Genomic DNA, 26,772 nt, shown 5'->3' with positions numbered 1-26,772 from the left:
TGAAATGGCAGATCTGAGATGGTGTGAAAGTCCCCAAGTGTCTCTGTCCATGGCTGTCTCCTGGTCCACACAGATCCATCCACAGCACCAGTGGGCACCAACACGCGGCGAGACTCTGACCAGGGGTAGGGCAGTGGTCACACTGGAAACTGGCAAACACTGGGAGCTCAGGAGTGGGGTGTATAGCTCCACAGAGAAGGTAGAGAGAGAAAGAGAAAGATATTAAGTTTCTGATCATGTGATGCTTAAAGACAATGTAGAATTAAGTGTAAAGTGCAGGCAGGGACTCCGGCAAGACTAGCTATGACATCATAACTAAAAGGGAGAGCCAGAAGGTCACAGACATGAAGGCTTCCCGGGACATAAAGCATCCAACCACTTCACAGTCAGTGACCTGAGTGACCATGTGAGGGTGGTAAGATGACAGCATCCAAACATCCCAGTCACCAAACACTCTATGACCATGAACCTTCCAGATCTGCTCCTTTACCTAAGAAAACTATACATTAAAAGCTCGACTAAACAAATGTGTCTTCAGCCTAGACTTAAACATTGAGACTGTGTCTGAATCCCCAACACTAATTGGAAGGCTGTTCCATAACTTTGGGGCTTTGAAAGAGAAAGCTCCGCCCCCTGCTGTAGCCTTTGCTACTTGAGGTACTACCAAGTAACCAGCACCCTTTGATCGGAGTAGGCGTGGCGGATCATAAAAGACTAAAAGATCGCTCAGGTACTGTGGCGCGAGACCATTTAGTGCTTTATAGGTTAGTAACAGTATTTTATAATCAATGTGAAATCTGACTGGGAGCCAATGTAGTGTGGATAAAATAGGAGTGATGTGTTCATATCTTCTGGTTCTAGTTAGGACTCTAGCTGCTGCATTCTGGACTAACTGGAGCTTGTTTCTGCTCCTACTGGAACATCCAGACAGTAAGACATTACAATAATCCAACCTAGAGGTAACAAAAGCATGAACTAATTTTTCTGCATCATGAAGTGACATCATATTTCTTATCTTAGCGATATTCCTAAGATGGAAGAAGGCTACCCGAGTGATATTATCTACATGAGCTTCAAACCAAAGACCAGAATCAATAATCACACCAAGATCTTTTACTGCTGGACAAGATGAAACTGAAAGACCATCCACCATTACTCTGTTATCAGAAAGCTCACTTCTAACACATCTGCCCTTTAAAGATGGACAATCCCACTGCTCTCATCACCTCATCACCTTATTTTACTCCATGACCCCCGTACTGCTGCTGTCTGCACACTGCACATTTATTGCACACTATTCACTTTATATAGTTTTGTTATTATACAGTTTTTATACATATTCTATATTTTATATACACATTCTATACATATATTCTGTATACATATTATATCCTACCTTACTTTATTTATATTTTATTTTATTTATATTTATATTTTATTTTTACCTACTGTGAAAAATTGTAGTTTTTATATTTGTTATATTTTATATTTTGTTTTTTATATTTTACATTTCATCCTTGTCTTTTTTTCTGTCCTTTTTCCTTTTCAAGGGTCATAACAGTGGTGTAAGTATTTCACTGCATATCACACTGTGTACCATTATGTATGTGACAAATTAAATTTTAATTGAATTTGAACAAACTTGGCTTGTCTCCTCGGCATTCACTAAGCAGCGAATCAGTCTGCTAAAATGTGTGTAAGGAAGTGAGATGTGAGTAAACTGAAATGTGAGATGTGAGTGCAGCTTGAAATGTTCTGGGGTTCCTCTGGGTAGGTGTAGGAGCATGGAAATATCCTCCTGAAACTTTACATCCTCTGTGACTCAGGATGGGGAGATGTGGTCTCCTTAAGGGAGAGTCAGCTGCTGAATCTTCATCTGGTTGATTTTGGAATGACGATTCACAGCAGGAGGACCACCAGCTAAGTACATCAGCTAACACTGCCATGGGTGAAATCACGGCAACGGGATCGATAGCTGTAGCTGCGTCTAGCTCTAGCCATGGCAAAGGTAACCTCCAAGTGGACCATGACCACACCTTTCAACCATCTCAGATAAGGAGTCTGATGCAACACTTCAACTACCTGAAGTGTGGGGGGGGGATATCACCTGATATCAGCTGAAGTGAAATTCTGAACAAACTCTTTTTGAAATATTTAGATTAGTCTCCAAGTTACACGGTTTTTTCTTCTTTAACAGCTTTTATGTCTGTATTTACACACACACACACACACACACACTTCTCTCACCCATGTCATCTCTTATCTGCTTATCTCTTCTTCACCTGGATTATCTTTAAAAGCTCGCTGTTCTCATACAATAAATCTTCAGTTTAGATTCAGTCCATCATCTTCCTCACCTGAACTTGATAAAACCTGCAGTTCAGTGGAATTGATATTCTGCACCATCATATTAGTTAAGTAGTCTTTATTTATCACATACACATTACTGCACAGTGAAAGTCTTTCTTCTCATATCCCATCCTTGGAGGGTTGGGGTCAGAGTGCAGGGTCAGCCATGATGCAGCGCCCCTGGAGCAGAGAGGGTTTAGGGCCTTGCTCAAGGGCCCAACGGTGGCAGTGCTGGGGCTGTGTGTGTGTGTGTGTGTGTTCATAAGTGGATCTCTCCTGATATGATAGTCTTGTAGTGTGTGTGTGTGTGTGTGTGTGTGTGTTCAGAAGTGGATCTCTCCTGATATGATAGTGTTGTAGTGTGTGTGTGTGTTTGTGTGTTCATAAGTGGATCTCTCCTGATATGATAGTGTTGTAGTGTGTGTGTGTGTGTGTGTGTGTGTGTTTGTGTGTTCAGAAGTGGATCTCTCCTGATATGATAGTCTTGTAGTGTGTGTGTGTGTGTGTGTGTGTGTGTGTTCATAAGTGGATCTCTCCTGATATGATAGTCTTGTAGTGTGTGTGTGTGTGTGTGTGTGTGTTCAGAAGTGGATCTCTCCTGATATGATAGTGTTGTAGTGTGTGTGTGTGTGTGTGTGTGTGTTTGTGTGTTCAGAAGTGGATCTCTCCTGATATGATAGTCTTGTAGTGTGTGTGTGTGTGTGTGTGTGTGTTCATAAGTGGATCTCTCCTGATATGATAGTCTTGTAGTGTGTGTGTGTGTGTGTGTGTGTGTGTTCATAAGTGGATCTCTCCTGATATGATAGTGTTGTAGTGTGTGTGTGTGTGTGTGTGTTCATAAGTGGATCTCTCCTGATATGATAGTCTTGTAGTGTGTGTGTGTGTGTGTGTTCATAAGTGGATCTCTCCTGATATGATAGTGTTGTAGTGTGTGTGTGTGTGTGTGTGTTCATAAGTGGATCTCTCCTGATATGATAGTGTTGTAGTGTGTGTGTGTGTGTGTTCATAAGTGGATCTCTCCTGATATGATAGTGTTGTAGTGTGTGTGTGTGTGTGTGTGTGTGTTCAGAAGTGGATCTCTCCTGATATGATAGTGTTGTAGTGTGTGTGTGTGTGTGTGTTTGTGTGTGTTCATAAGTGGATCTCTCCTGATATGATAGTGTTGTAGTGTGTGTGTGTGTGTGTGTGTGTTCATAAGTGGATCTCTCCTGATATGATAGTGTTGTAGTGTGTGTGTGTGTGTGTGTGTGTGTTCAGAAGTGGATCTCTCCTGATATGATAGTGTTGTAGTGTGTGTGTGTTTGTGTGTGTTCATAAGTGGATCTCTCCTGATATGATAGTGTTGTAGTGTGTGTGTGTGTGTTCAGAAGTGGATCTCTCCTGATATGATAGTGTTGTAGTGTGTGTGTGTGTGTGTGTGTTCAGAAGTGGATCTCTCCTGATATGATAGTGTTGTAGTGTGTGTGTGTGTGTGTGTGTTCATAAGTGGATCTCTCCTGATATGATAGTGTTGTAGTGTGTGTGTGTGTGTGTTCATAAGTGGATCTCTCCTGATATGATAGTGTTGTAGTGTGTGTGTGTGTGTGTGTGTGTGTTCAGAAGTGGATCTCTCCTGATATGATAGTGTTGTAGTGTGTGTGTGTGTGTGTGTTTGTGTGTGTTCATAAGTGGATCTCTCCTGATATGATAGTGTTGTAGTGTGTGTGTGTGTGTGTGTGTTCATAAGTGGATCTCTCCTGATATGATAGTGTTGTAGTGTGTGTGTGTGTGTGTGTGTGTGTTCAGAAGTGGATCTCTCCTGATATGATAGTGTTGTAGTGTGTGTGTGTTTGTGTGTGTTCATAAGTGGATCTCTCCTGATATGATAGTGTTGTAGTGTGTGTGTGTGTGTTCAGAAGTGGATCTCTCCTGATATGATAGTGTTGTAGTGTGTGTGTGTGTGTGTGTGTGTGTGTTCAGAAGTGGATCTCTCCTGATATGATAGTGTTGTAGTGTGTGTGTGTGTGTGTTTGTGTGTTCATAAGTGGATCTCTCCTGATATGATAGTGTTGTAGTGTGTGTGTGTGTGTGTGTGTGTGTGTTCAGAAGTGGATCTCTCCTGATATGATAGTCTTGTAGTGTGTGTGTGTGTGTGTGTGTGTGTTCAGAAGTGGATCTCCTCTGATATGATAGTGTTGTAGAGTGGGTGTGTGTGTGTGTGTTTGTGTGTTCAGAAGTGGATCTCCTCTGATATGATAGTGTTGTAGAGTGGGTGTGTGTGTATGTGTGTGTGTGTGTGTGTGTGTTCAGAAGTGGATCTCTCCTGATATGATAGCATTGTAGAGTGGGTGTGTGAGGGGGATGTAGCTCTTGCTGGTCTCCTGCAGGAAGTAGATGGGCGGAGTCACTCTATCAGGATCAAATCCGTCCTTCAACAGAGAGGTTTTCACCAGTTTAAACGTCCCGGTCAGCTCCATGCTCCTCTGGAACAACAACAACAATAACAATAATAATAATAATTGTTCTGAATGTTTGTGTTAATTATCAGCTTTTATTTACTGAGGTTAAAGTTGGGGTTGTTGTGTTGTTTATTGTGGTGTTAATTATCTAGAATAATCTTTACATCATTAAAAGATCAGAACGTGTGTGTGTGTATGTGTGTATGTGTGTGTGTGTGTGTGTGTTGGTGTGTGTGTGTAAAAAAACCCTGCTCTGGATCCCTCAGACATCAGTAACTACAGACTGGTCACTTCTCTCATTTCTTTCTAAAATTCTCAAACACATTGTTTATAATCAGCTGTCTGACTATCTCCTGCAGAAGAACCTCCATGATCTCAACCAGTTTGGCTTCAGAGCAGCCCATTCCACAGAGACTGACCTTTCAGCGGTCACTACATGCTGCTAGATCAGTCAAGCTGTCATTGGTCCTCATCCTCCTCCACCTTTCTGCAGCATTTGACACGGTTAACCACAAGACTCTCTTGTCCACCCTCAGGAGTCTTGGAATTTGTGGAGCAGCATGGGAATGGTCTGCTTCCTACCTGGATGGTCACTCATATCAGATAACATGGAAGGGATGGACATTTGCTCCATGCAGACTATCTACTGGTGTCCCACAAGGCTCAGTACTTGGTCCTCTCATTTTCTCCCTCTATATCCTCACATGTCACTGGTTCTCTGACCACTGCTATGCTGATGACACTCAACTTATCTTCTCCTTCCCTCCCTCAGATGTGTGTGTCTGGAGGACATCTCATCTTGGATGACCGCTCATCAACTGAAACTCAATTCCAGCAAAACTGAACTGCTGGTCATCCCAGGTGATTCATCCCCAGCCCAGGATCTTGCATTATGTCTGAACAACTCCATGATCCCCCTTCAGACACTGCTCGCAACCTCGGGGAAACCACTGACCAATCCAGAACCAGAACCAATCATCTGTCTTTTTCCTCCATGTTGCTAATGTCACACGCTCATGTCGGTTTCTTCTGTACAGCATCAGAATGATTCAGGTTTTTATCCACACAGGCTGCTCAGGTGCTTGTTCAGTCTCTGGTCATTTAGAGACTGGACTACTGCAGCTCTCTACTCTCAGGTCTACCTCTGAATGCAGTTTGTCCACTGCAAATGATCCAAAATGCAGCTGTGTGACTTGTCTTCATCCTGCCTACGTTCTCCCACACCACCCCACTGCTGCTCCTCCACTGGCTTCCTGGAGCTGCATCACATTCAAAACACTGATGCTTGGTGGTGTGTGTGTGTTTGAGTATGTGTGTGTGTGTGTGTGTGTGTGTTTGAGTATGTGTGTGTGTGTGTGTTTGAGTATGTGTGTGTGTGTGTGTGTTTGGGTAAATGTGTGTGCGTGTGTGTGTTTGAGTATGTGTGTGTGTGTGTGTTTGAGTATGTGTGTATGTGTGTGTGTTTGAGTATGTGTGCGTGGGTAAGTGTGTGTGTGTTTGAGTAAATGTGTGTGCGTGTGTGTGTTTGAGTATGTGTGTGTGTGTGTGTTTGAGTATGTGTGTGTGTGTGTGTTTGAGTAAATGTGTGTGCGTGTGTGTGTTTGAGTATGTGTGCGTGGGTAAGTGTGTGTGTGTGTGTGTTTGAGTAAATGTGTGTGCATGTGTGTGAGGGTAAGTGTGTGTGTGTATGTTTGAGTAAATGTGTGTGTGTGTGTTTGAGTATATATCTGTGTGTGTGTGTGTGTGTGTGTTTGGGTATACATGTTTGAGTATATGTGTATGTAAGTGTGTGTGTGTGTTTGAGTATATATGTGTGTGTGTGAGTGTGTGTGTGTACCAGGATACGGATGAAGCGTGGTCTGGCGTAGGATGGCAGGAAGTTGGTGAAATGACTGAAAGCTTTTTCAGAGTTGAACTTGTGCGTTTCCTTTAGTGTCAGTGCCGCCATGCCGACACGCCCCTCATGACCTTCAGTACATACATACACACACACACATACACACACACGCACACACATATACACAGACACACAGACACATATACACAGACACACACACACATATACACACACGCACACACATACACACACACACACATACACACACACATACACAGACACAGACACACACACATATACAGACACACACACACATATACACACACACACACACATACACACAGACACACACACACATATACACAGACACACACACACACATATACAGACACACACACACATATACACAGACACACACACACACATATACAGACACACACACACATATACACACACACACACACATACACACAGACACACACACACATATACACAGACACACACACACACACATATACAGACACACACACACATATACACAGACACACACACACACATATACAGACACACACACACATATACACACACACACATACACACAGACACACACACACATATACACAGACACACACACACATATACACAGACACACACGCACACATACACACACACACACATACACACACACACACATACACACAGACACACACACACATATACACAGACACACACGCACACATACACACGCACACACACACATATACACAGACACACATGCACACATACACACACACACACATACACACACACACACATACACACAGACACACACACACATATACACAGACACACGCACACATACACACGCACACACACACACATATACACATACACACGCACACATACACACAGACACACACACACATATACACAGACACACACGCACACATACACACACACACACATACACACACACACACATACACACAGACACACACACACATATACACAGACACACGCACACATACACACGCACACACAGGTCAGATGATGCCTGATTCTTCAGGAGGAGATGAAAGGTGATTTTCTGCTTGCTGTGTTTTATTTTCTTTACCTGGAACCTTGACTCCGTACACACTCACATCCTCAACAAAATCCAGTGCTGAAATAATGTCAGATACTTCAGTGGTGGCCACGTTCTCTCCTTTCCACCTGCACACACACACACTCAGGGTTTAGTCATTATGTCATGGACTGGGGGGGGGGGATTAGTCATCATGTCATGGACCGGGAGGGGTTTAGTTATGATTTCATGGACTGGGAGGGGTTTAGTTATGATGTCATGGACTGGGAGGGGTTTAGTTATGATGTCATGGACTGGGAGGGGTTTAGTTATGATGTCATGGACTGGGAGGGGTTTAGTTATGATGTCATGGACTGGGAGGGGTTTAGTTATGATGTCATGGACTGGGAGGGGTTTAGTCAGGATGTAAAAGACTGAGAGGAGTTTTTTGTTTGGTCAAAGTTTTTTAAATGTTTGCTCTCTTTCTTTCTTTCTTTCTTTCTTTCTTTCTTTCTTTCTTTCTCTCTCTCTCTGTCTCTCTCACTCACACTCACACACACACACACACACACACACACACCTGAAAGTGTCTCCAACACGGTCTTGGAAGTACATGAAGCCCTGGTGGTCTGTCCTCAACAAGTCTCCGGAGTTCAGATAAACATCTCCATCCTCAAACACATCATGCAGCTTCCTCTTCTCTGTGTCTTCTGGATTTCCTGCGTATCCCGAAAACGGAGTGATCTCAGTGATCTTACACACCAGAAGACCTGTTTCACCTACACACACACACACACACAAACACACACACACACACACACAAACACACACACAAAAAAAACATACAACCCATTTATATGGTTATAACAACAAAATTATGAAAACTATTAATTATAATTCATAAAATATGTTCTCTCTTAGTTCCTGTCTCTTTTAATCCCTTGTTTAATCACACTTCTACTTAAGTTGGAGGAAAATAATCAGTGGTCTGTCTCACCTGTAGGGACAGGGACACAGCGCCCCCTGCTGTCCCGCACCGGTGCCTCTAGCTCAGGGTCGTACTGAATCAGGGCATGAGGAGTCATTTTCTGCACACAGACACAGGTACAACATTCTGAATAATCCAAAATTACAACAATTAATCTACATCCGCTCTGAGAATGTATGAACTGAGAAATTTTACAATTTTATGCACAAAATGAGCTCATTTCTAATCTGATGCCGGCCACAGGTATCAAAACAGTCTGCACAGGGGGCATGTTTAAGAGCATCTCCTTTTCTTTTCAAAACAGTTTGAAGATGTCTGGGCATCGAGGTTATGAGTTTCTAGAGTTTTGGTGTTGAAATTTGGTCCCATTCTTGTATAATATAGGTTTTCAGCTGCTCCATGGTCGTCTTTGACGTATTTTTCATTCCATTATGCGCCGAATGTTCTCTATAGGTGAAAGATCTTTTTTTTTTTCTTTTTTTTGATCAAAGACTTTTTTATTGGAAATTGAAACAAGATACATATACATACATAAATGGTACGTTATTATTGTTGTTGTTCCCCCAACCCATTTCCCTTCCCCCACCCACAAGAAAACAACAGCCAGTCAGCAGAAAAAGAAATAAGAGGAAAAAGGAAAAATAAATAAATAAAATAATAAAATAATAAATAAATAAATAAATAAATAAATAATAGACTACTAAAGAATAAAAAAGGTATTAGAGAAAGAGACTAAAAACAGAAATCTTTCATTACAGATCCAATTTATCTGCATCTATATTTTCAAAGTGGTTCATAAATGGTTGCCAGACATCATAAAATTCCTGATTGGATCCCTTTATGGAACAACAAATCTTTTCTAGATGAGTAAAATACAAGACCTCTTTAATCTAGTGAGCACCCACTGGTGGCCATGGCTCCTTCCACTTAAACAAGATCATTCTCCTAGCAAGAAGGGAACTAAAGGCTATCATATTGGCCTGGGCGTCACTCAGACGAGCACCACCAAAACCCAAACCAAAACCAAAAAGTGCAATAAATGGGGATGGTTTTAATGGTATTTGGCATATTTTTGAAAAAGTATCAAAAATAAAACTCCAAAAATGATATAACTTTGGGCATGTCCAGAACATATGCAGTAGCGTAGCTGGTTCCTGGTTACGTCGGTCACATGTGGGATCAAAGTCTTAGCTCTTAGCTAGTGGGATCTTAGCTAGTTTTACCTTGGACCAGTGAAGCCGGTGGACAATTTTAAATTGAACTACTGTGTGTTTAAGGCAGACTGATGATGAGTAAATTCTATGTATTATCTTTTGCCAGAGTTTATCTGAAATTTGTTCTTGTATATCATTTTCCCATTTACCTTTTAGTACATCTAATGTGGCTGAATTACTTGTGTTTAATAACTTATATACAACACTGATCATCTGTTTAGCATCTGGTTTACATCTATACACAAAATCTAAGACGGATGGAGGAGGAGACAAAGGAAAAGAGTCAGAGTTGCGGGAAATAAAGTTCCTCAACTGTAGATACCTATAAAAATGTGTCCTGGGAATGAGCCAAAGATATTGTCAATATAAAGATCCTATAATGACACAACACCATATCTTAACCATACCCTGAAAACATTATCTGTATAGGATGGAGCAAACATACAGTGCCCATTCAGTGGTGCTAGCAAAGATAGATCAATAAGCTTGAAATGACGCTGAAACTGATTCCAAATTTTAACTGGGTTTATAACCAGTGGGTTTGAGGGAAAACAAGATGTGGGCTGTTTTTGTGGCAATTTAGGGCATAATAATGATAAGAGAGATATTGATCCCGTTGATGCCACCTCTATAGCTACCCAGATGGGAGGGTTGACATCATACTTCACCCAGAATAACATTGCTCTGACATTAGCAGCCCACTAATAATAAAGAAAGTTTGGCAGTGCCATTCCTCCTAATTCACAAGGTCTCTGTAGAATGCTTTGTTTAATACGTGGTTGTTTTTTATTCCGAATAAAAGTAGAAATTTGTTTCTACTTTTAAAACTACTTAAGTTATTAAAAAATGATTTTGTTAGAAAGATTGGAAGACACTGAAATACTTATAGGAATTTTGGAAACAGATTAATTTTAATTGTGTTTATTCTTCCACCCAAGGAGAGAGGTAACATGTCCCATTGTTCAAGATCTAATTTTATTTTGGAGAGTAGAAGCTGATAATTAGCCTTGTACAGATCGGCATGGTTATGCGTTACCCAAATCCCCAGGTATTTTTAATTTTTCTGGGACTGATCTTAAAGGGGACTGAAACAGGAAAATGTGCTATATTGTTTTTAATTGGCATCATTTCACTTTTTTGTAGATTAACCTTATAGCCAGATATTTCACCAAAGTCTTTCAACAGATCCACAAGTTTTGGTAGGCTATGAAAAGGATCGGATATGAAAAGCAGCATGTCATCAGCATAAAGGGAAACTTTGTGTTCCACACTCCCACGAGAGATACCTTTAATACTGATATTCTCCCTTAATGCGATAGCCAATGGTTCAATAGCCACAGCAAAGAGAAGGGGTGACAGAGCCCATTAGCATGGTAACCTGTTAGCCCAGCTACCACAAGTTTGTTTACGTTTTTCACACCAATTATCTATGTTGTACTACTGCTTTTTAACACTATGTTGGTTGTGGGTTCCTTCCTTCAAGCTGCACTCGGTGGACGTGGAGCTGGAGGTCGTGGAGAAGCAGATCTGTGATCTACAGGTGAAGCAGGCCCAGCTGCGACAGCGGAGGGCCGTGCTGGAACCTTCCTGGACTGATGCGGCATGAAACAAACACTCCCACAACCTCAACTCCACCTATTTCCCTGACCAGGCCCAGCGCACCTAGGACGCGACCCGCCCAGGTTTCGTTCACTCTGGTACCACGGAGCCTGGATGCAGTAGCAGCGTCCGGCGCCACCCGTTTTCGAGATCTCGACCCGCAACCACTTCGCTCCCCTTCGCGAGACGGAGTGCAACGCAGTGATCATCAGAGACTCCATCATCCGGGATGTCCGTGCTACCACGGCTAAAGGTAAAGTGCGCATTCGTTGTTTTCCTGGTGCTCGTGTTCTTGATGTCGCTGCACAGGTACCCGTGATCCTGAACAAGAACATAGGAGCTGTGGTCCTCCATGCTGGCACGAACGACAGACGGAGATCCTGTAGAAGGACTTCAGGAGCCTGGTGGAGACGGTTCACACCACATCACCTACAACGAGGATCATCATGTCAGGACCAATTACCACGTTCCATTGAGGAATCGAGAGGTTCAATAGGCTGTTTGGTTTTAATGAATGGTTACAGTCATGGTGGCAAGACCAGAAATTACCCTTTAATAACTGGAATGTTTTCTGGGAGCGTCCTAGGCTCTACCATTCCGATGGCCTGCACCCAAGCAGAGCTGGAGCAGCAGTCCTCTAAGACAACATCTCCAGGACACTGCGCACCATCTGACTGGTAAATCATTCCTCAGATCACAATTATAATAGCTACTGTTCAACTCGCCAGACTAATATAAGTTCACACATAGCTCGTCATATAGAAACTGTGTCTGTTCCCCAATTAGTGAAATCAAAGGATAAATTCGTCAATAGCTCTTGAAATGATCTAATCACAATTAAACCGGACAAAGGCCAAATAGGTAAAGAAAAACAATTTCTTAAGTTTGGGCTTCTAAACATTAGATCCCTTGCACCAAAAACAATTATTGTAAATGAAATGATCTCAGATTATAGTTTCGACGCACTCTGTCTTACTGAAACCTGGCTTAGACCAAATGAATACATTGGCCTAAATGAGTCTACTCCGTCAGGATATTCATATAAGCATGAGCCCCATCAGACAGGTCGTGGTGGTGGTGTTGCAACCATCTATAACAATTCTCTTACTGTTACTCAGAAAACAGGACCCAGGTTTAACTCATTTGAAGTGCTTGTCTTTAATGTTGCACTCTGACATACATAAAAAACCCCTACTATCTCTTGCTCTGGCCACCGTGTACAGACCGTGTACAGAGTTTTCACATTTACTCTTAGATCTTTTGATCAGTTATAGTTAATTGTAGGAGACTTTAACATTCATGTAGACAATGCTAACGATGCGTTAGGACTCGCATTTATAGATTTACTAAATTCCTTTGGGGTTAAACAAAACATTAATAGACCAACTCATCATTTTAATCATACACTTGACTTAGTTATATCACATGGGACTGATGTTACTGATATAACTGTTCTGAAGTGACTAACAGCATAGGCAATATTTTCACCAGCACACTAGACACTGTTGCCCCCATCCGACTAAAAAAGGTCAGAGATAAAACACCTGCACCGTGGTACAATAGTCATACTCACACCCTCAAGAGAGCAACCCGTAACCTCGAGCCAAAGTGGAGAAAAACCAAATTAGAAGTTTTTAGAATTGCGTATAAAGACAGTCTGGCCAACTATAGACAGGCTCTAAAAGCTGCTAGGGCTGAGTATCTGAGCAATCTGAAATAAACCAGAACAATCCCAGATTCTTATTCAGTACAGTGGCTAGACTAACAAAACATCAGATTTCTGGAGAGAGTATTGAGTAGTGAGGACTTTATGAATTTCTTCACTGAAAAAATCTATAGTATTAGGAACAAAACATTGGATGTTCAACCTTTGACAGCATCCAGTGATCCAGACCAGCCTAAAACTCCACATTTAAAGCTACAATGCTTTACCAGTATAGGGCAGGAAGAGCTGTATAAACTTATCACCACGGCTAAACCAACAACGTGTTTGTTGGATCCAATTCCAACTAGATTGCTGAAAGATGTGATACATGCAGCTGGAGAGCCTCTTCTCAATATTATTAACTCTTCGTTATTTCTAGGTCATGTCCCAAAGCCTCTCAAGTTAGCAGTTATTAAGCTTCTTCCTAAAAAACCAAAACTAGACCCTATTGAAATATCTAATTACAGACCGATTTCATACAAACCTGAATTGAGCTGACACCACCTAAAAGTGGTGTCAGCTCAATTATGCTCCTTCCTACAGGAAAACAATATCCTTGAAGAATTTCAGTCAGGTTCCAGGCCCCATCATAGTACAGAAACTGCACTAGTTAAAATCACTAATGACTTGCTTTTAGCTTCGGACCAAGGCTGCATCTCCATTTTAGTCCTGCTTGATCTTAGTGCTGCATTCCACACTACAGATCATAACATTCTCGTAGATCGCTTACAAAATCACACAGGTATGCAGGGACAGGCATTAAAATGGATTAGATCCTACCTGTCTGATCCATACCACTTTGTAGATTTAAATGTAGAACTGTCCAGTGTAGTGCCAGTGAAATACGGGGTCCCACAAGGGTCAGTTTTAGGACCTCTGCTGTACTCAATATACATGCTTCCACTGGGTGACATCATTAGAAGTCATGGGATTAGTTTCCAGTGTTATGCCGATGATACCCAGTTATATATTTCATCAAAACCAGATGAAATATCTAATTTGTCTAGATTAACTGAGTGTGTTAAAGATATTAAAGATTGGATGACTGATAATTTTCTATTACTAAATTCTGACAAGACAGAGTTATTACTTATTGGTCCAAAAACCAGCACACAGAAGCTCTCACAATTCAGCTTGCATCTAGAAGGATGTACTGTTACCACTAGCTGGACTGTGAAAGACCTGGGTGTAATATTAGACAGCAACTTATCCTTTGAAAATCATATTTCCAATATCACAAAAACAGCCTTCTTCCATCTTAGAAATATTGACAAGCTTAGGAACATTTTATCTGTATCTGATGCAGAAAAACTAGTTCATGCATTCCTGACCTCCAGACTGGACTATTGTAATGCATTACTAGGTGTTTGTCCTGCATCTTCAATAAACAAGCTACAGTTAGTCCAGAATGCAGCCGCCAGAGTTCTTACCAGATCAAGAAAATATGATCATATAACCCCAATATTATCATCCCTGCACTGGCTACCTGTGAAGTTTAGAATTGACTATAAATTAGCACTAATTATGTCCAGAGCTCTAATTGGTTTAGCTCCCACCTATCTCTCCAGTCTTCCAACACGTTACAATCCACCACGCTCTTTAAGATCACAAAATTTCGGACTTCTGGCAGTTCCCAGAATATCAAAGTCCACAAAAGGGGGTAGAGTGTTTTCGTATTTAACTCCTAAACTTTGGAATAGTCTTCCTGACAGTGTTCGGGGCTCAGACACAGTCTCCCAGTTTAAATGTAGACTAAAGACTTATCTCTTTATCCTGACATACATCTAACACATCCCATAACCTTGTGCTCCAGTACATCTGATTAAATACACATTATCATCTAGTGTTGCTAATATTATGAACAGCAGCTACGCTAATGCTGTTCCATTGTTTCCCTTCTTCTACCCATCCCGAGGCATACAGAGACTGTGCCGGCTCCAGTGGCATCCGGAGATGGACCAGCTCCAGCCGGGTTCTGCTTTGTGAGGATTGGGATATTCAAAGCAACGCTGCCAACCTTATGTAGACGACAACAACCTCCTTATTAATTTACATAACATTCTACACATGCTGTAGCGGCATCACACGACTGACTATACAGAAATGCACAATATAATCACACTCTCCGCTGTCACCCAAATGAGGATGGGTTCCCTTTTGAGTCTGGTTCCTCTCAAGGTTTCTTCCTCATACCATCTAAGGGAGTTTTTCCTTGCCACAGTCGCCTCAGTCACCTCAGGCTTGCTCACTTGGGATAACATCTAGGACTGTCTGTCTGTTTGTCTGTTTATGTTTGTTGTTTTATTATGTCGTTTCTCATGTAAAGCTGCTTTGAGACAATGCTCTTTGTTAAAAGCGCTATACAAATAAAATTGAATTGAACTGAATTGAATTATCTGATGGTAGTGTAACTTAGCGACAATGGTGCGCGGTTTCCCTTCTTGGAGGGGGGACTTCTATACGAATGATCAATTAGGAGGTCCTTATCCATCTGCAGGACTTCTGTCAGTAATTTAGATATGGACACGGTGGAGCTTGACCCTGGTTCTTCCAAGTTTCCCAGAATTCGAAAGTTACATCTCCGCATTTTCCCTTCCATATCATCATACCTCGCTCTCAGATCGGACAGTTCTGCCTGCAGGCTCATTATTGTAGTTTGCATGGTAACCACTTCATTTGACCATGTAGACAGTCCACCTTCCATGTCCTTCACAGTAGCCTTAATCTGGTCCATTTCTGGGCGGGTTGATGCAGCGCAACTGGTGATTTCGGCCTTGAGCGTCTGTAACTTGCCCTTAATGGAGTTCAGTTCTTCAGCCAGTGCGCTTCTCAATTCTTCTTTATTGAGGACCGTTAAAATGCCACACTTCTGAGAGACTTAGCCTCTTTAAGACATCCGTTTTATAGCTAATCATGTTACAGACCTGATGTCAATTAACCTCATTAGTTTCTCATTAGTAGATGTTCTCCCAGCTGAATCGTTTCAAAATTTCCTATGTTTTCAGCCATTTGTTGCGTATGTGCCAACTATTCTGAGACCTGTAGCCAGCATCAAATTTAAAATGAGTTCATTAGGTGGATAAAAGTGTAAGATTTCTCTGTTTAAACATTTGTTATGTTATTTATGTTCTACTGTGAATAAAATATTGGCTCATGTGATTTGAAAGTCTTTTAGTTTTCATTTTATTTAAATTTAAAAAATGTCCCAACATTTCTGGAATTCGGCTTTTATGAATTGCAGACAGGAAAAAGAAATACTGCTGTGTTGTGGGACATCACGGCTAACTAGCTTTGTTGAAACTTCTCTTAGTTTTGTTTTGACTTTAGTGTTAGCTAACTAGCTTTGTACGTGGAATACTTGCTAGAATCAGAGGGCTTTTTAAATGTTATCCAGATGCTTTGTCTAGAGGTACTCACTAATGCTAGTTAGCTGGATTGTCCAACAGGGATATATTATTTTTATTGTTGTTGATCTTTCGGCTGCTCCCAACATGTGTGAGGGGTCGCCACAAGAGATCAACTGGTCCAAACAACAACTTGGCACAGGTTTTACGCCAGATGCCCTTCCTGACACAAGCCTCCCATTTTATCTGGGCTTGGGACCGGCACTGCATCCAGTGGCTGGGGTTTGGGCACTGGCTGGGAATTGAACCCAGGTATCCACTTGGTAGGCGAGAAACCTACCACTGATATATTATTTTTGTTATTTTGTTTAATTTGGGGATGAACATTTTCAGTCAGTTTCCTTTAATCTTTCCTAATTAAGCAGCGTAGTTTACAAGCCAGCAGCAGCACATGACATACTTCTAGAGGTAAGCACGGTGGCCATCTGCATGAGCATGTGACCACCCTGTGCCAGAGACTAGACGATTAAAACTGGCAGCCCATCACGTCAATACCTGACATAGAGAGCTTCATTTTCTGTCACTGAAGAATCTGTTGCACCATCAATCATGATTGATATGTAATTGGGCTTTATTCATTTTATTTGCCTCAGTATCCTGTAAATCTGCTGCAATATTTGAAGTGAGTTCAGTGCACATACATCATTATTATACGTTGGGGAAATGTCCAGGCCATTTTTTCTGCTTCATAGTTAGTAGCTTTGTCTTTCTGCACTGACACTCTATTTATGTTGAGTCTGGAATCCTTTCGTCATCGCAGGTTCCTCAGGATCTTTGCTTAAAGCCATTACACTATCACGACAAGATGAGTGTCTTGTGCTGTTTGAGTGCGCTGTGAGATTTTCAAGTTTGAAACTGCGCGACACTGACACAAAGTCCATTTTAGTGGCTAAGCTAGGTTTTCTACTACAGTACTTACATATTATAACATTCCTCCTCATCATACAAAAGCCAATCAAGATCTGACAGCCACAGAGTCTGGAACTTTTGCTTTTCCAATAAACCTTTTGATTCAGAATGCACAATCTCTGCTGGGGTTCGCCGGCACATTCACCATCTAATAGCTGCACAGAACTGGGCTCTATTCTTCTCTCAAGCATTTTCTGCTCAGACTGGAATTTTCGCTTTTTTTGCATCCACAGCAGGCATTGAAATTATATCTGTGCTAAATTTATTGTTTGCGATTTACTCGCATATGCGAGCGATTTACTCGCATTGTAGAGGGTTGATTATAAGAGCAGAGCTGTATTCATACACACACCACTCCACTTTCTACTGCTGCAGCCTGCTGGACTTCCTGTAGATCCCAAGTGATCCCTCGTCCAATCAGAGGGAAGAATTCTATTCAAAGTCAAAGTAGCTTTATTGTCACTTCAACCATATATAGCTGATGCAGTACACAGTGAAATGAAACAACGTTCCTCCTGGACCAAAGGTGCTACACTCAACAAAGACAAAGTACAGTGACACAGACAAACATAGAGATGAACACAGAGATAAAAAATAAACTATACTTAAGGTGCAAGAAAAACTAGACATACAACAGAAGTGCACAGGATGACAAGACAGGACAGTGCAGACAAACAACATATAGACCGACTCTGTGTAAAAGAACAGTGTAGACAGTGAGTGCAAATATTAAAGTGACACATGTAAACAGGATCAAAATAAAATGTAAAGTGTAATGTAAAGTGACATGCATGCAAACAGGACAACTTGTGTGTGTGTGTCCAGCACAGTTCAGTTCTCTTGGAACACAGTTCTGTTTTGTTTTGTTTTTGTGTGTGTGTGTTGTGTGTTTGTGTGTCCGTGTCAAGCACAGTACAGTTTCTCTGCTGAGATCAGATCTTGGTTGTGTGTGTGTGTATGTGTGTGTTTGTGTGTGTGTGTGTGTGTGTGTCCAGCTCAGTTCAGTTCTCTGTTGAGATACCTGACTGCCTGAGGAAAGAAGCTGTTCAGTCTGGTTGTGCGGGTCCGAATGCTTCGTTACCTCTTTCTGGATGGCAGAAGGGTGAAAGTCTGTGTGAGGGGTGTGTGGGACCATCCACAATGCTGTTAGCTTTGCGGATGCAGCATGTAGTGTAAATGCCTGTAATAGAGGGGAGAGAGACTCCAATGATCTTCTCAGCTGTCCTCACTATCCGCTGCGATCCAAGACGGTGCAATTCCCAAAACAGGCAGTGATGCAGCTGCTCAGGATGCTCTCAATGGTCCCTCTGTAGAAGGTGGTCAGGATGGGAGGTGGAAGATGAGCCTTCCTCAGCCTTCGCAGGAAGTAGAGACACTGCTGGGCTTTTCTGGTGATGGAGCTGGTGAGGTCCTCCACCAGGTGAACGTCAAGGAATTTTGTGCTCTTGAAGATCTCCACGAAGGACCCATCGATGTTCAGTGGAGAATGGTCATTCTTTGCTCTCCTGAAGTCAACAACCATCTCTTTAGTCTTGTCGATGTTCAGGGAGAGGTTGTTGGCTCTACACCAGGCTGTTAGTTGTTGCACCTCCTCTCTGTATGCTGACTCGTGGTTCTTGCTGATGAGACCCACCACGGTCGTGTCATCGGCGAACTTGATGATGTGCTTGTAGCTGTGCATTGCTGCACAGTTGTGAGTCAGCAAAGTGAACAGCAGTGGACTGAGCACACAGCCCTGAGGAGCTGTTCCCGATCCGGACTGATTGAGGTCTTCTAGTCAGGAAATCCAGGATCCAGTTGCAGAGGGAGGTGTTGATGCCCAGCAGACTCAGCTTCTCGATCAGCTGCTGAGGAATAATTGTATTGAATGCTGAACTGAAGTCAATGTACAGCATTTGTAGGTAAGTGTCTTTATTGTCCAGGTGTGTGAGGGCCAGATGGAGGGTTGTGCTGATGGCATTGTCTGTGGAGCGATTTGGACGATACGCAAATTGCATGGGGTCAAGTGAAGGTGGTGGCAGGTTCTTAATGTGCCTCATGATGAGCCTCTCGAAGCACTTCATGATGATAAGTGTAAGTGCAACGGGACAGAAGTCATTGAGACAGGATATTGGAGACTTCTTCGGCATGGGGATGATGGTGGTTGACTTTAGGCACGTTGGGACGACGGCACTGCTCAGGGAGATGTTGAAGATGTCTGTGAAGACATCTGCTAGCTGCTTCCGTGGGTTAACTCTACATAGAGTTTTCCTCACATTAGCCGTGGTGTCTCACCTGCGCCGAGTGTCGGCGCTGCTCTGGAAGTGGCCGTGGATTCTCTGGGAGTGTGCATGCTTTGCCTCTCTAATGGCTTGAGACAGTTTGGCCCGTGCTGTTCTAAGGGTGTCCTTGTCTCCAGCTCTGAAGGCAGAGTCTCTGGATCTTAGCAGTGCACACACCTTTCATACACTGTACCTTCCTTTTCCACTCTGTTGATTCATCCTTGTGTTTTCAGATTTGTTATTGTTTTCTGCACTTCTCAGCCATCTCTGAATCATTTTTAAATAATGTTTTGTGTATTCTTGCGTAACTAATCTAGCCATGGGGGTCACAGTCCAGTGACTTCTGTGCCGGTCCCAAGCCCGGATAAATAGAGAGGGATGCATCAGGAAGGGCATCCGGCCTAAAACAATGCCAAATTTAACCATGCGAATCGTCAGTACTCTGAATTTCATACCAGATTGGTCAAGGCCCAGGTTAACAACGACCGCCATCGGCGCCATTGACCTACAGGGCGCCAGTGGAAATTGGGCTACTGTTGGTTGAAGAAGTAGAGGAGGGAGGAGAGTGTGCAGACAGAGAGAGAAGAGGAAAGGTAAGAGTGTAGGACTGAGAATAGGAACTCTGAATGTTGGTACTATGACAGGGAAAGGTAGAGAGCTGGCTGATATGATGGAGAGAAGGAAGGTGGATATACTGTGTGTACAGGAGACCAGGTGGAAGGGTAGCAAGGCTCGTAGTATAGGAGCAGGATTCAAGCTGTTTTATTATGGTGTGGATAGTAAGAGAAATGGGGTAGGTGTGGTCCTGAAGGAGGAGTTTGTGAGGAATGTTCTGGAGGTGATGAGAGTGTCAGACAGGGTGATGAGTCTGAAGTTAGAGGTTGAAGGGGTGATGTTGAATGTTGTTTGGATTATCTCCCATAGGTAGGTTGTGAGTTAGAGGAGAAAGAGGGATTCTGGAGTGAATTAGATGAGGTGAAAGAGAGTAGAAGTTTTGAGTTAAGGAAAGGAACCTTGAAGGACAGATGGTAGTGGACTTTGCTAAGAGGATGGACATGGCTATGGTTAACACTTATTTTCAGAAGAAGGAGGAGCATAGTGTGTCTTACAAGAGTGGAGGTAGGAGCACACAGGTAGACTACATCCTATGTAGAAGAGGCAATCTGAAAGAGATTAGTGACTGTAAAGTGGTAGTGGGAGAGAGTGTAGCCAGACAGCATAGGATGGTGGTGTGTAGGATGAATCTGATGGTCTGTAAGCAGAGGTCAAAGATAGAGATGGAGAAGAAAACCAAGTGGTGGAAGCTGAAAAAGGAGGAATGTTGTGAGGAATTTAGACAGAAGTTGAGACAGGCTCTGGGTGGTCAGGTAGTGCTGCCAGATGACTGGGAAACTACAGCAGAAGTGATCAGGGAGACAGGAAGAAAGGTGCTGGGTGTGTCATCTGGAAGGAGGAAAGAAGATAAGGAGACTTGGTGGTGGAATGAGGAAGTTCAGGATAGTATTCAGAGGAAGAAGTTAGCCAAGGAAGAAGTGGGACATGGACAGGACTGAAGAGAATAGACAGGAATACAAGGAGTTACAGCACAGAGTGAAGAGGGAGGGGTCTAAGGCCAAGCAGAAGGTGTAGGATGAGTTGTACACTAGGTTAGAGAAGGAGAGAAGGACTTGTACAGGTTAGCTAGGCAGAGGGATCGAGATGGGAAGGATGTGCAGCAAGTTAGAGTTATTAAGGATAGAGATGGAAAGGTGCTCACAAGTGAGGAGAGTGTACAGAGGAGATGGAAGGAGTACTTTGAAGAGCTGATGAATGAGGAAAATGAGAGGAAAAAAAAGAGTAGAAGGGGTGAACTCTGTGGAACAGAAAGTAGATAAGATTAGAAAGGATGAAGTCAGGAAGGCTTTGAAGAGGATGAAATGTGGAAAGGCAGTTGGTCCTGATGACATCCTGGTGGAGGTCTGGAAGTGTCTAGGAGAGGCGGCAGTGGAATTTTTAAATAGTTTGTTTAACAGGGTTTTAGAGAGTGAGAAGATGCCTGAGGAATGGAGAAGAAGTGGAAGTGGGACTGCATCAGGGATCGGCTTTGAGCCCCTTCCTGTTTGCTATGGTGATGGACCAGTTGTCAGAGGAGGTCAGACAGGAGTCTCCTTGGACAGTGATGTTTGCAGATGACATTGTGATCTGTAGTGAGAGCAGGGAGCAGGTGGAGGAAAACCTGGAGAGGTGGAGGTTTGCGCTGGAGAGAAGAGTAATGAAACAGTAAGATTACAGGGTGAAGAGGTGAAGAAGGTACAGGAGTTTAAGTACTTGGGGTCAACAGTCCAGAATAATGGAGAGTGTGGGAAAGAGGTAAAGAAGCGAGAAAAATATCAACCAGAATCAAGGGGAAGGTAATACAAGACAGTGGGGAGACCGGCCATGCTGTATGGTTTAGAGGCAATGTCACTGAGGAAGAGACAGGAGTCAGAGCTGGAGGTAGAAGATATTGAAGATATTGAGCTTCTCTTTGGGAGTGACACGGTTGGACAGGATTAGGAACGAGTACATCAGAGGGACAGCTCATGTTGGATGTTTGGGGGACAAAGTTAGGGAGGACAGATTAAGATGGTTTGGACATGTCCAGAGGAGGGAGAGTGAGAATACTGTATTAGTAGGAGAATGTTGGACATGGAGCTGCCAGGCAGAAGGAAAAGAGGAAGGACAAAGAGGAGGAATATGGATGGAATAAATGAGGAGATGAAGCTAGTGGGTGCAAGTGTTGAGGATGCAGAAGAGAGGGATAGGTGGAGAGAGATGATTCGCTGTGGAGACCCCTGAAGGGAAAAGACCAAAGAAGAAGAAGTATTCCTGTGTAATGGTAATTGTGTAACTTTCCAATCCCACATTAGCACAGCATCTAACCCACTGCCATGACACTGAGGTGTTTGTGCAGATTCATTCACACACTGACCTTTTGGATGAAGTTTGTTTTGCCAACAGCGCCCACTTTCCCCGGGTAGTTCAAGAAGCCCATGTTCCCATCGGAGGCAGCGTAGAACTCTCCGATTTTTTTCACACCGAACCTGCGCTGAAATTCCTGCCAGATGTCGGCGCGAAGTCCGTTTCCGATGGCAATTCGCACCGAGTGCTGCTGGTCTGTCTCTCTCTGGGAAAACAGACACATTAGCTCAGTGGTTAAGGTGTTGGTTTACTGATCATCAAAGATGAAACGTTAAAAAAAGCAATGCCCATGTGACAGTGTTTACAGTAACCAGTCTTCAGACTGTGGAAATGCTGCCGCTTGTCACATTTAGTTAAGCGCTAGGCCTCCAAGCTGTCTGCTAAGCAGTGCGAGTGCTAAGCAGCTCACTGTTTGTTTCAACAAGATGTGTAAAGTGTCTGGTTTGTAGCTATCTTGCATGGGTTTGGTTGTGTATTCACACAATGTTGTGTTACCTTGGGTGTATGTGTTAGGGTTGTGTGTGTTGTGTGTGTTGCCTTGGGTGTGTGTGTTAGGGTTGGGTGTGTTGTGTGTGTTACCTTGAGTGTGTGTGTTAGGGTTGTGTGTGTTGTGTGTGTTACCTTGAGTGTGTGTGTTGTGTGTGTTACCTTGGGTGTGTGTGTTAGGGTTGTGTGTGTTGTGTGTGTTACCTTGAGTGTGTGTGTTGTGTGTGTTACCTAGGGTGTGTGTGTTAGGGTTGTGTGTGTTGTGTGTGTTGCCTTGGGTGTGTGTGTTAGGGTTGTGTGTGTTGTGTGTGTTACCATGGGTGTGTGTGTTGTGTGTGTTACCTTGGGTGTGTGTGTTAGGGTTGTGTGTGTTGTGTGTGTTACCATGGGTTGTGTGTGTTGTGTGTGTTACCTTGGGTGTGTGTGTTAGGGTTGTGTGTGTTGTGTGTGTTACCTTGGGTGTGTGTGTTAGGGTTGTGTGTGTTGTGTGTGTTACCATGGGTTGTGTGTGTTGTGTGTGTTACCTTGGGTGTGTGTGTTAGGGTTGTGTGTGTTGTGTGTGTTACCTTGGGTGTGTGTGTTAGGGTTGTGTGTGTTGTGTGTGTTACCTTGGGTGTGTGTGTTAGGGTTGTGTGTGTTGTGTGTGTTACCATGGGTTGTGTGTGTTGTGTGTGTTACCTTGGGTGTGTTACAGAGGTAGCGCATGATCTCTCCAATGTACTGGATCACTGTCACATTGTATTTCCTGCAGTCGTTCCAGAACTGAGACACTGAGAACTTCCTCCTCAACACCACCGTGATTCCTGAACACACACACACACACACAGACACACATATATATTTACACACACACACACACACACACACACACACACACAAAGGGCAAAGTAACCATGCAGATCATTTGGAAAACATGGACAGTGTTTTGTAAGAGTTTTTTGAGTCTTACCCCTCTCTATTGCCCCAGCAAGGCCAATGACCAGTCCTGCAGCATGGTAAAGGGGGAGGGGTATGTAGATGACATCATTGTGCTTGACGCCAAACATAGACTGGAAGAAAGTGCCACCCCATATTCTTTCATGAAGCATAACACCTGCTTTAGGGAGACCTACACACACACACACACACACCTGGTTCATATCTCACAGTTTGTGGTTGTGTGTGTTGCTGTGTAGTTTTGTACCTGTAGTTCCTGATGTGTAGATGTACACGGCCGGACTTCTCATGGTGACGTTAGCTCTCAGTGTGTGACTCACAGGTCCGTCCTCACTGATGTCCATCTTGTCTTTCAGAGACTGAACTCCATCAATGTCACAATTATCACACAACAGGAACACACTTACACCACAATCACGCAAGTCTGGCAGCACCTCACACACTGCACTGCTGTACTCTGAAACAAACACACAAAAACATTACACAACACACTGTAAATCACAATACGACACACACTGAGTGAGGGACAGACAAAGCGATAAATGAATAGCTTTCTCATGAGTGCTTTAAAATCTGTGGAGCAGCACGCAGACCTGTTACAGTCTGAAGATGACAAGAAGCTGAGCAAGTGATGGATCATACTGATATTGGATTGTCCTGATGTTGTGTAGAAGAAACCTGCATGACCACATCATATTAATAGTGTGATGTGAGAAGGACAATTGTGCAAGACTATACCAAGGCTGCATGACAAGTCAGATGGTGTGATCTGAGAGTTCTTCAGAGAGTTCTTCCATCACATGGAGACGGCTGTCTTCCATGACCAGAAGCAGAAGAAGAAGCTTTTATTTCTTACTTTACTTTATTATCACCACAGAGGAATTCTTTTCTTTGCATATGCCAGCTGATAAACTTGGGGTCAGAGAGCAGGGCAGCTATGATACAGCCCCCTGGAGCAGAAAAAGTTAAGGGCCTTGCTCAATTGAATCCCAACCTTCTGATCAACAACCCAGAGCCTTAACAAGTTGAGCTACCACTGCCCCAAGATCTGTGCAGAGTGTCTGAGAAGATGAGTTGAATGTAATCACCATGGCAGTGCTCTGAGAAATATTGTGAGGGATATGAAAAGTTGGAGTTTAACCTCCGTTAATCTGTTCTTACAGAGGGCAAAGGTATGTGATCAAATGCATTGAATTCTGGGTAATATAGGTGATCTCTCACACACAGAGAATCAAAAATTCATTACCAGCAAATATATAGAATGGGTGACATTTTTATAGGAACAATAAAATTGCACATTATATATAAAAGTGTATATATTACCTGCCCCTGCGATCAGCACTTTTGCCTCACAGCACAAGAAGCAGTGCATTAAGGATTTGCCCCGAATGTTGGTGTTGAGAAGTGATGTAGAGCATCCGATCTTCATCAGCCCGATCCAGAGGAAGATGAAGTGTGGTTCGTTGGCCATGAGCAGCGCGGCCGTATCTCCCTCTTGCAGGTCAGTGTGTTTCCGCAGCGCGTGTGCTGCCCTGTTGCTCCAGCGGTCCACCTGCTGGTACGTGTAGACCTCATCCTCAAACACAATGAAGGGCTTGTGTGGGTGTCTCCTCACCGCATCCAGAAAGCAGTCCAGCACTGTGTAGTAGGGAAGTCTCTTCCGGAACTTCAGGCGCTTTGACCTGATCCTGAGGGACGTAACGATGAACACACAGTCGTGCAGGAAATAAGGAAACTTTACAAAAAACAAGAAAAAACTCAAGCTCAGGACTGCAAGTGCAGCGTACAGAGTCTCCATGTCTGAGAGTCAGCAAGATTACTGTGATCCAGGGCAAAGTTCCACACTGTGGCTGTATGTCTCTCTCTCTCTCTCTCTCTCTCTCTCTGCACATGCGTGGTGGAGGAGTCAGCGTCGTATGTACAGCGCATGAGAGTGGTTGGCATTTTGCCAATTTTTCGGCACTAAGTACAACATGTTCCATTTAAACACAATACAGTAATCCCCCGCTATATCGGGGTTCATATATCACGGTCCCAGTATATGGCGGATTTTTATTTGGAATATAACTAATTTTTGTCGCGGATTTTCCCGGTATATCGTGGTATCCGCAAACGTTATAGTTAATTGTTTTTATGTTGAAATAACGTAATTTATTAATAAAACTGTTATTATTAATTACCAAATATAAACATTAATTGAAAATGAAGTGAAATGTTAATAAGAACACATAGCGTTGTTTAGGAAAGCGCGATGCAGAGACGCTGAAAATCAAAATACAGTATAGCTGGAGGAACGAGTCTGGCCAATCGGAATGCCCCATTCATTTAATCATGTTTGTGATTGGCTGCTGGCTATGCTTGCCGTCGGGGAAAGGAAAGCAGAATTCTCCAGTATCCCAGTTCTTTGCATGTTAATTTCATTTTGTTTTGTGTACGCTTTTTGTTTTTTTACAGTTTTTACGGTTTTTTAAGCTCTGCACCTTCTAAGGCTTCTGGCAAGGGACATGCATACACACAGTACTCACTATAAATGTGATATTTCTACCAATTTACCCCAAATTCATCTCGCTATATACTTGCAAATGTGAGGGTAATTTACGGCTTAAACAATAAAAAAAGCATTTGGGGGTGGTGTCCGTGTAT

At 42.9% G+C, this 26,772-nt stretch overlaps 1 protein-coding gene across 1 annotated transcript; it reads right to left on the bottom strand.

Moving 5' to 3' along the window:
- Positions 1–4,634: 4,634 nt before the first annotated feature.
- LOC131351804 (long-chain fatty acid transport protein 2-like) lies at positions 4,635–25,994 on the bottom strand. The gene is made up of 10 exons (XM_058387399.1): positions 25,453–25,994; positions 24,377–24,586; positions 24,143–24,301; positions 23,872–23,996; positions 22,718–22,912; positions 8,685–8,775; positions 8,268–8,466; positions 7,739–7,836; positions 6,625–6,755; positions 4,635–4,811 (listed from the first exon to the last, which is right to left on the bottom strand). The coding sequence occupies exons 1-10, from the start codon at positions 25,925–25,927 to the stop codon at positions 4,635–4,637; spliced, it is 1,860 nt and encodes a 619-aa protein (XP_058243382.1). The 5' UTR covers positions 25,928–25,994.
- Positions 25,995–26,772: the final 778 nt, after the last annotated feature.

The sequence above is a fragment of the Hemibagrus wyckioides genome, linkage group LG04, assembly GCF_019097595.1.
Source record: "Hemibagrus wyckioides isolate EC202008001 linkage group LG04, SWU_Hwy_1.0, whole genome shotgun sequence".
NCBI classification, from domain to species: Eukaryota; Metazoa; Chordata; class Actinopteri; order Siluriformes; family Bagridae; genus Hemibagrus; species Hemibagrus wyckioides.
Note: the sequence above shows the minus strand (reverse complement) of the source record. Positions and strands in the feature narration are given on the sequence as shown.

What these genes read in the sequence shown, in the direction of transcription:
- LOC131351804 (XM_058387399.1), bottom strand. Translation starts at nt 25,927, where the DNA reads ATGGAGACTCTGTACGCTGCACTTGCAGTCCTGAGCTTGAGTTTTTTC. An exon ending in ACCTCTGTAACACACCCAAG is followed by an intron (nt 22,913 to 23,871) that starts GTAACACACACA and finishes CTGTTTTCCCAG; the next exon opens with AGAGAGACAGACCAGCAGCA. An exon ending in CACGCTTCATCCGTATCCTG is followed by an intron (nt 4,812 to 6,624) that starts GTACACACACAC and finishes TTGTTGTTCCAG; the next exon opens with AGGAGCATGGAGCTGACCGG.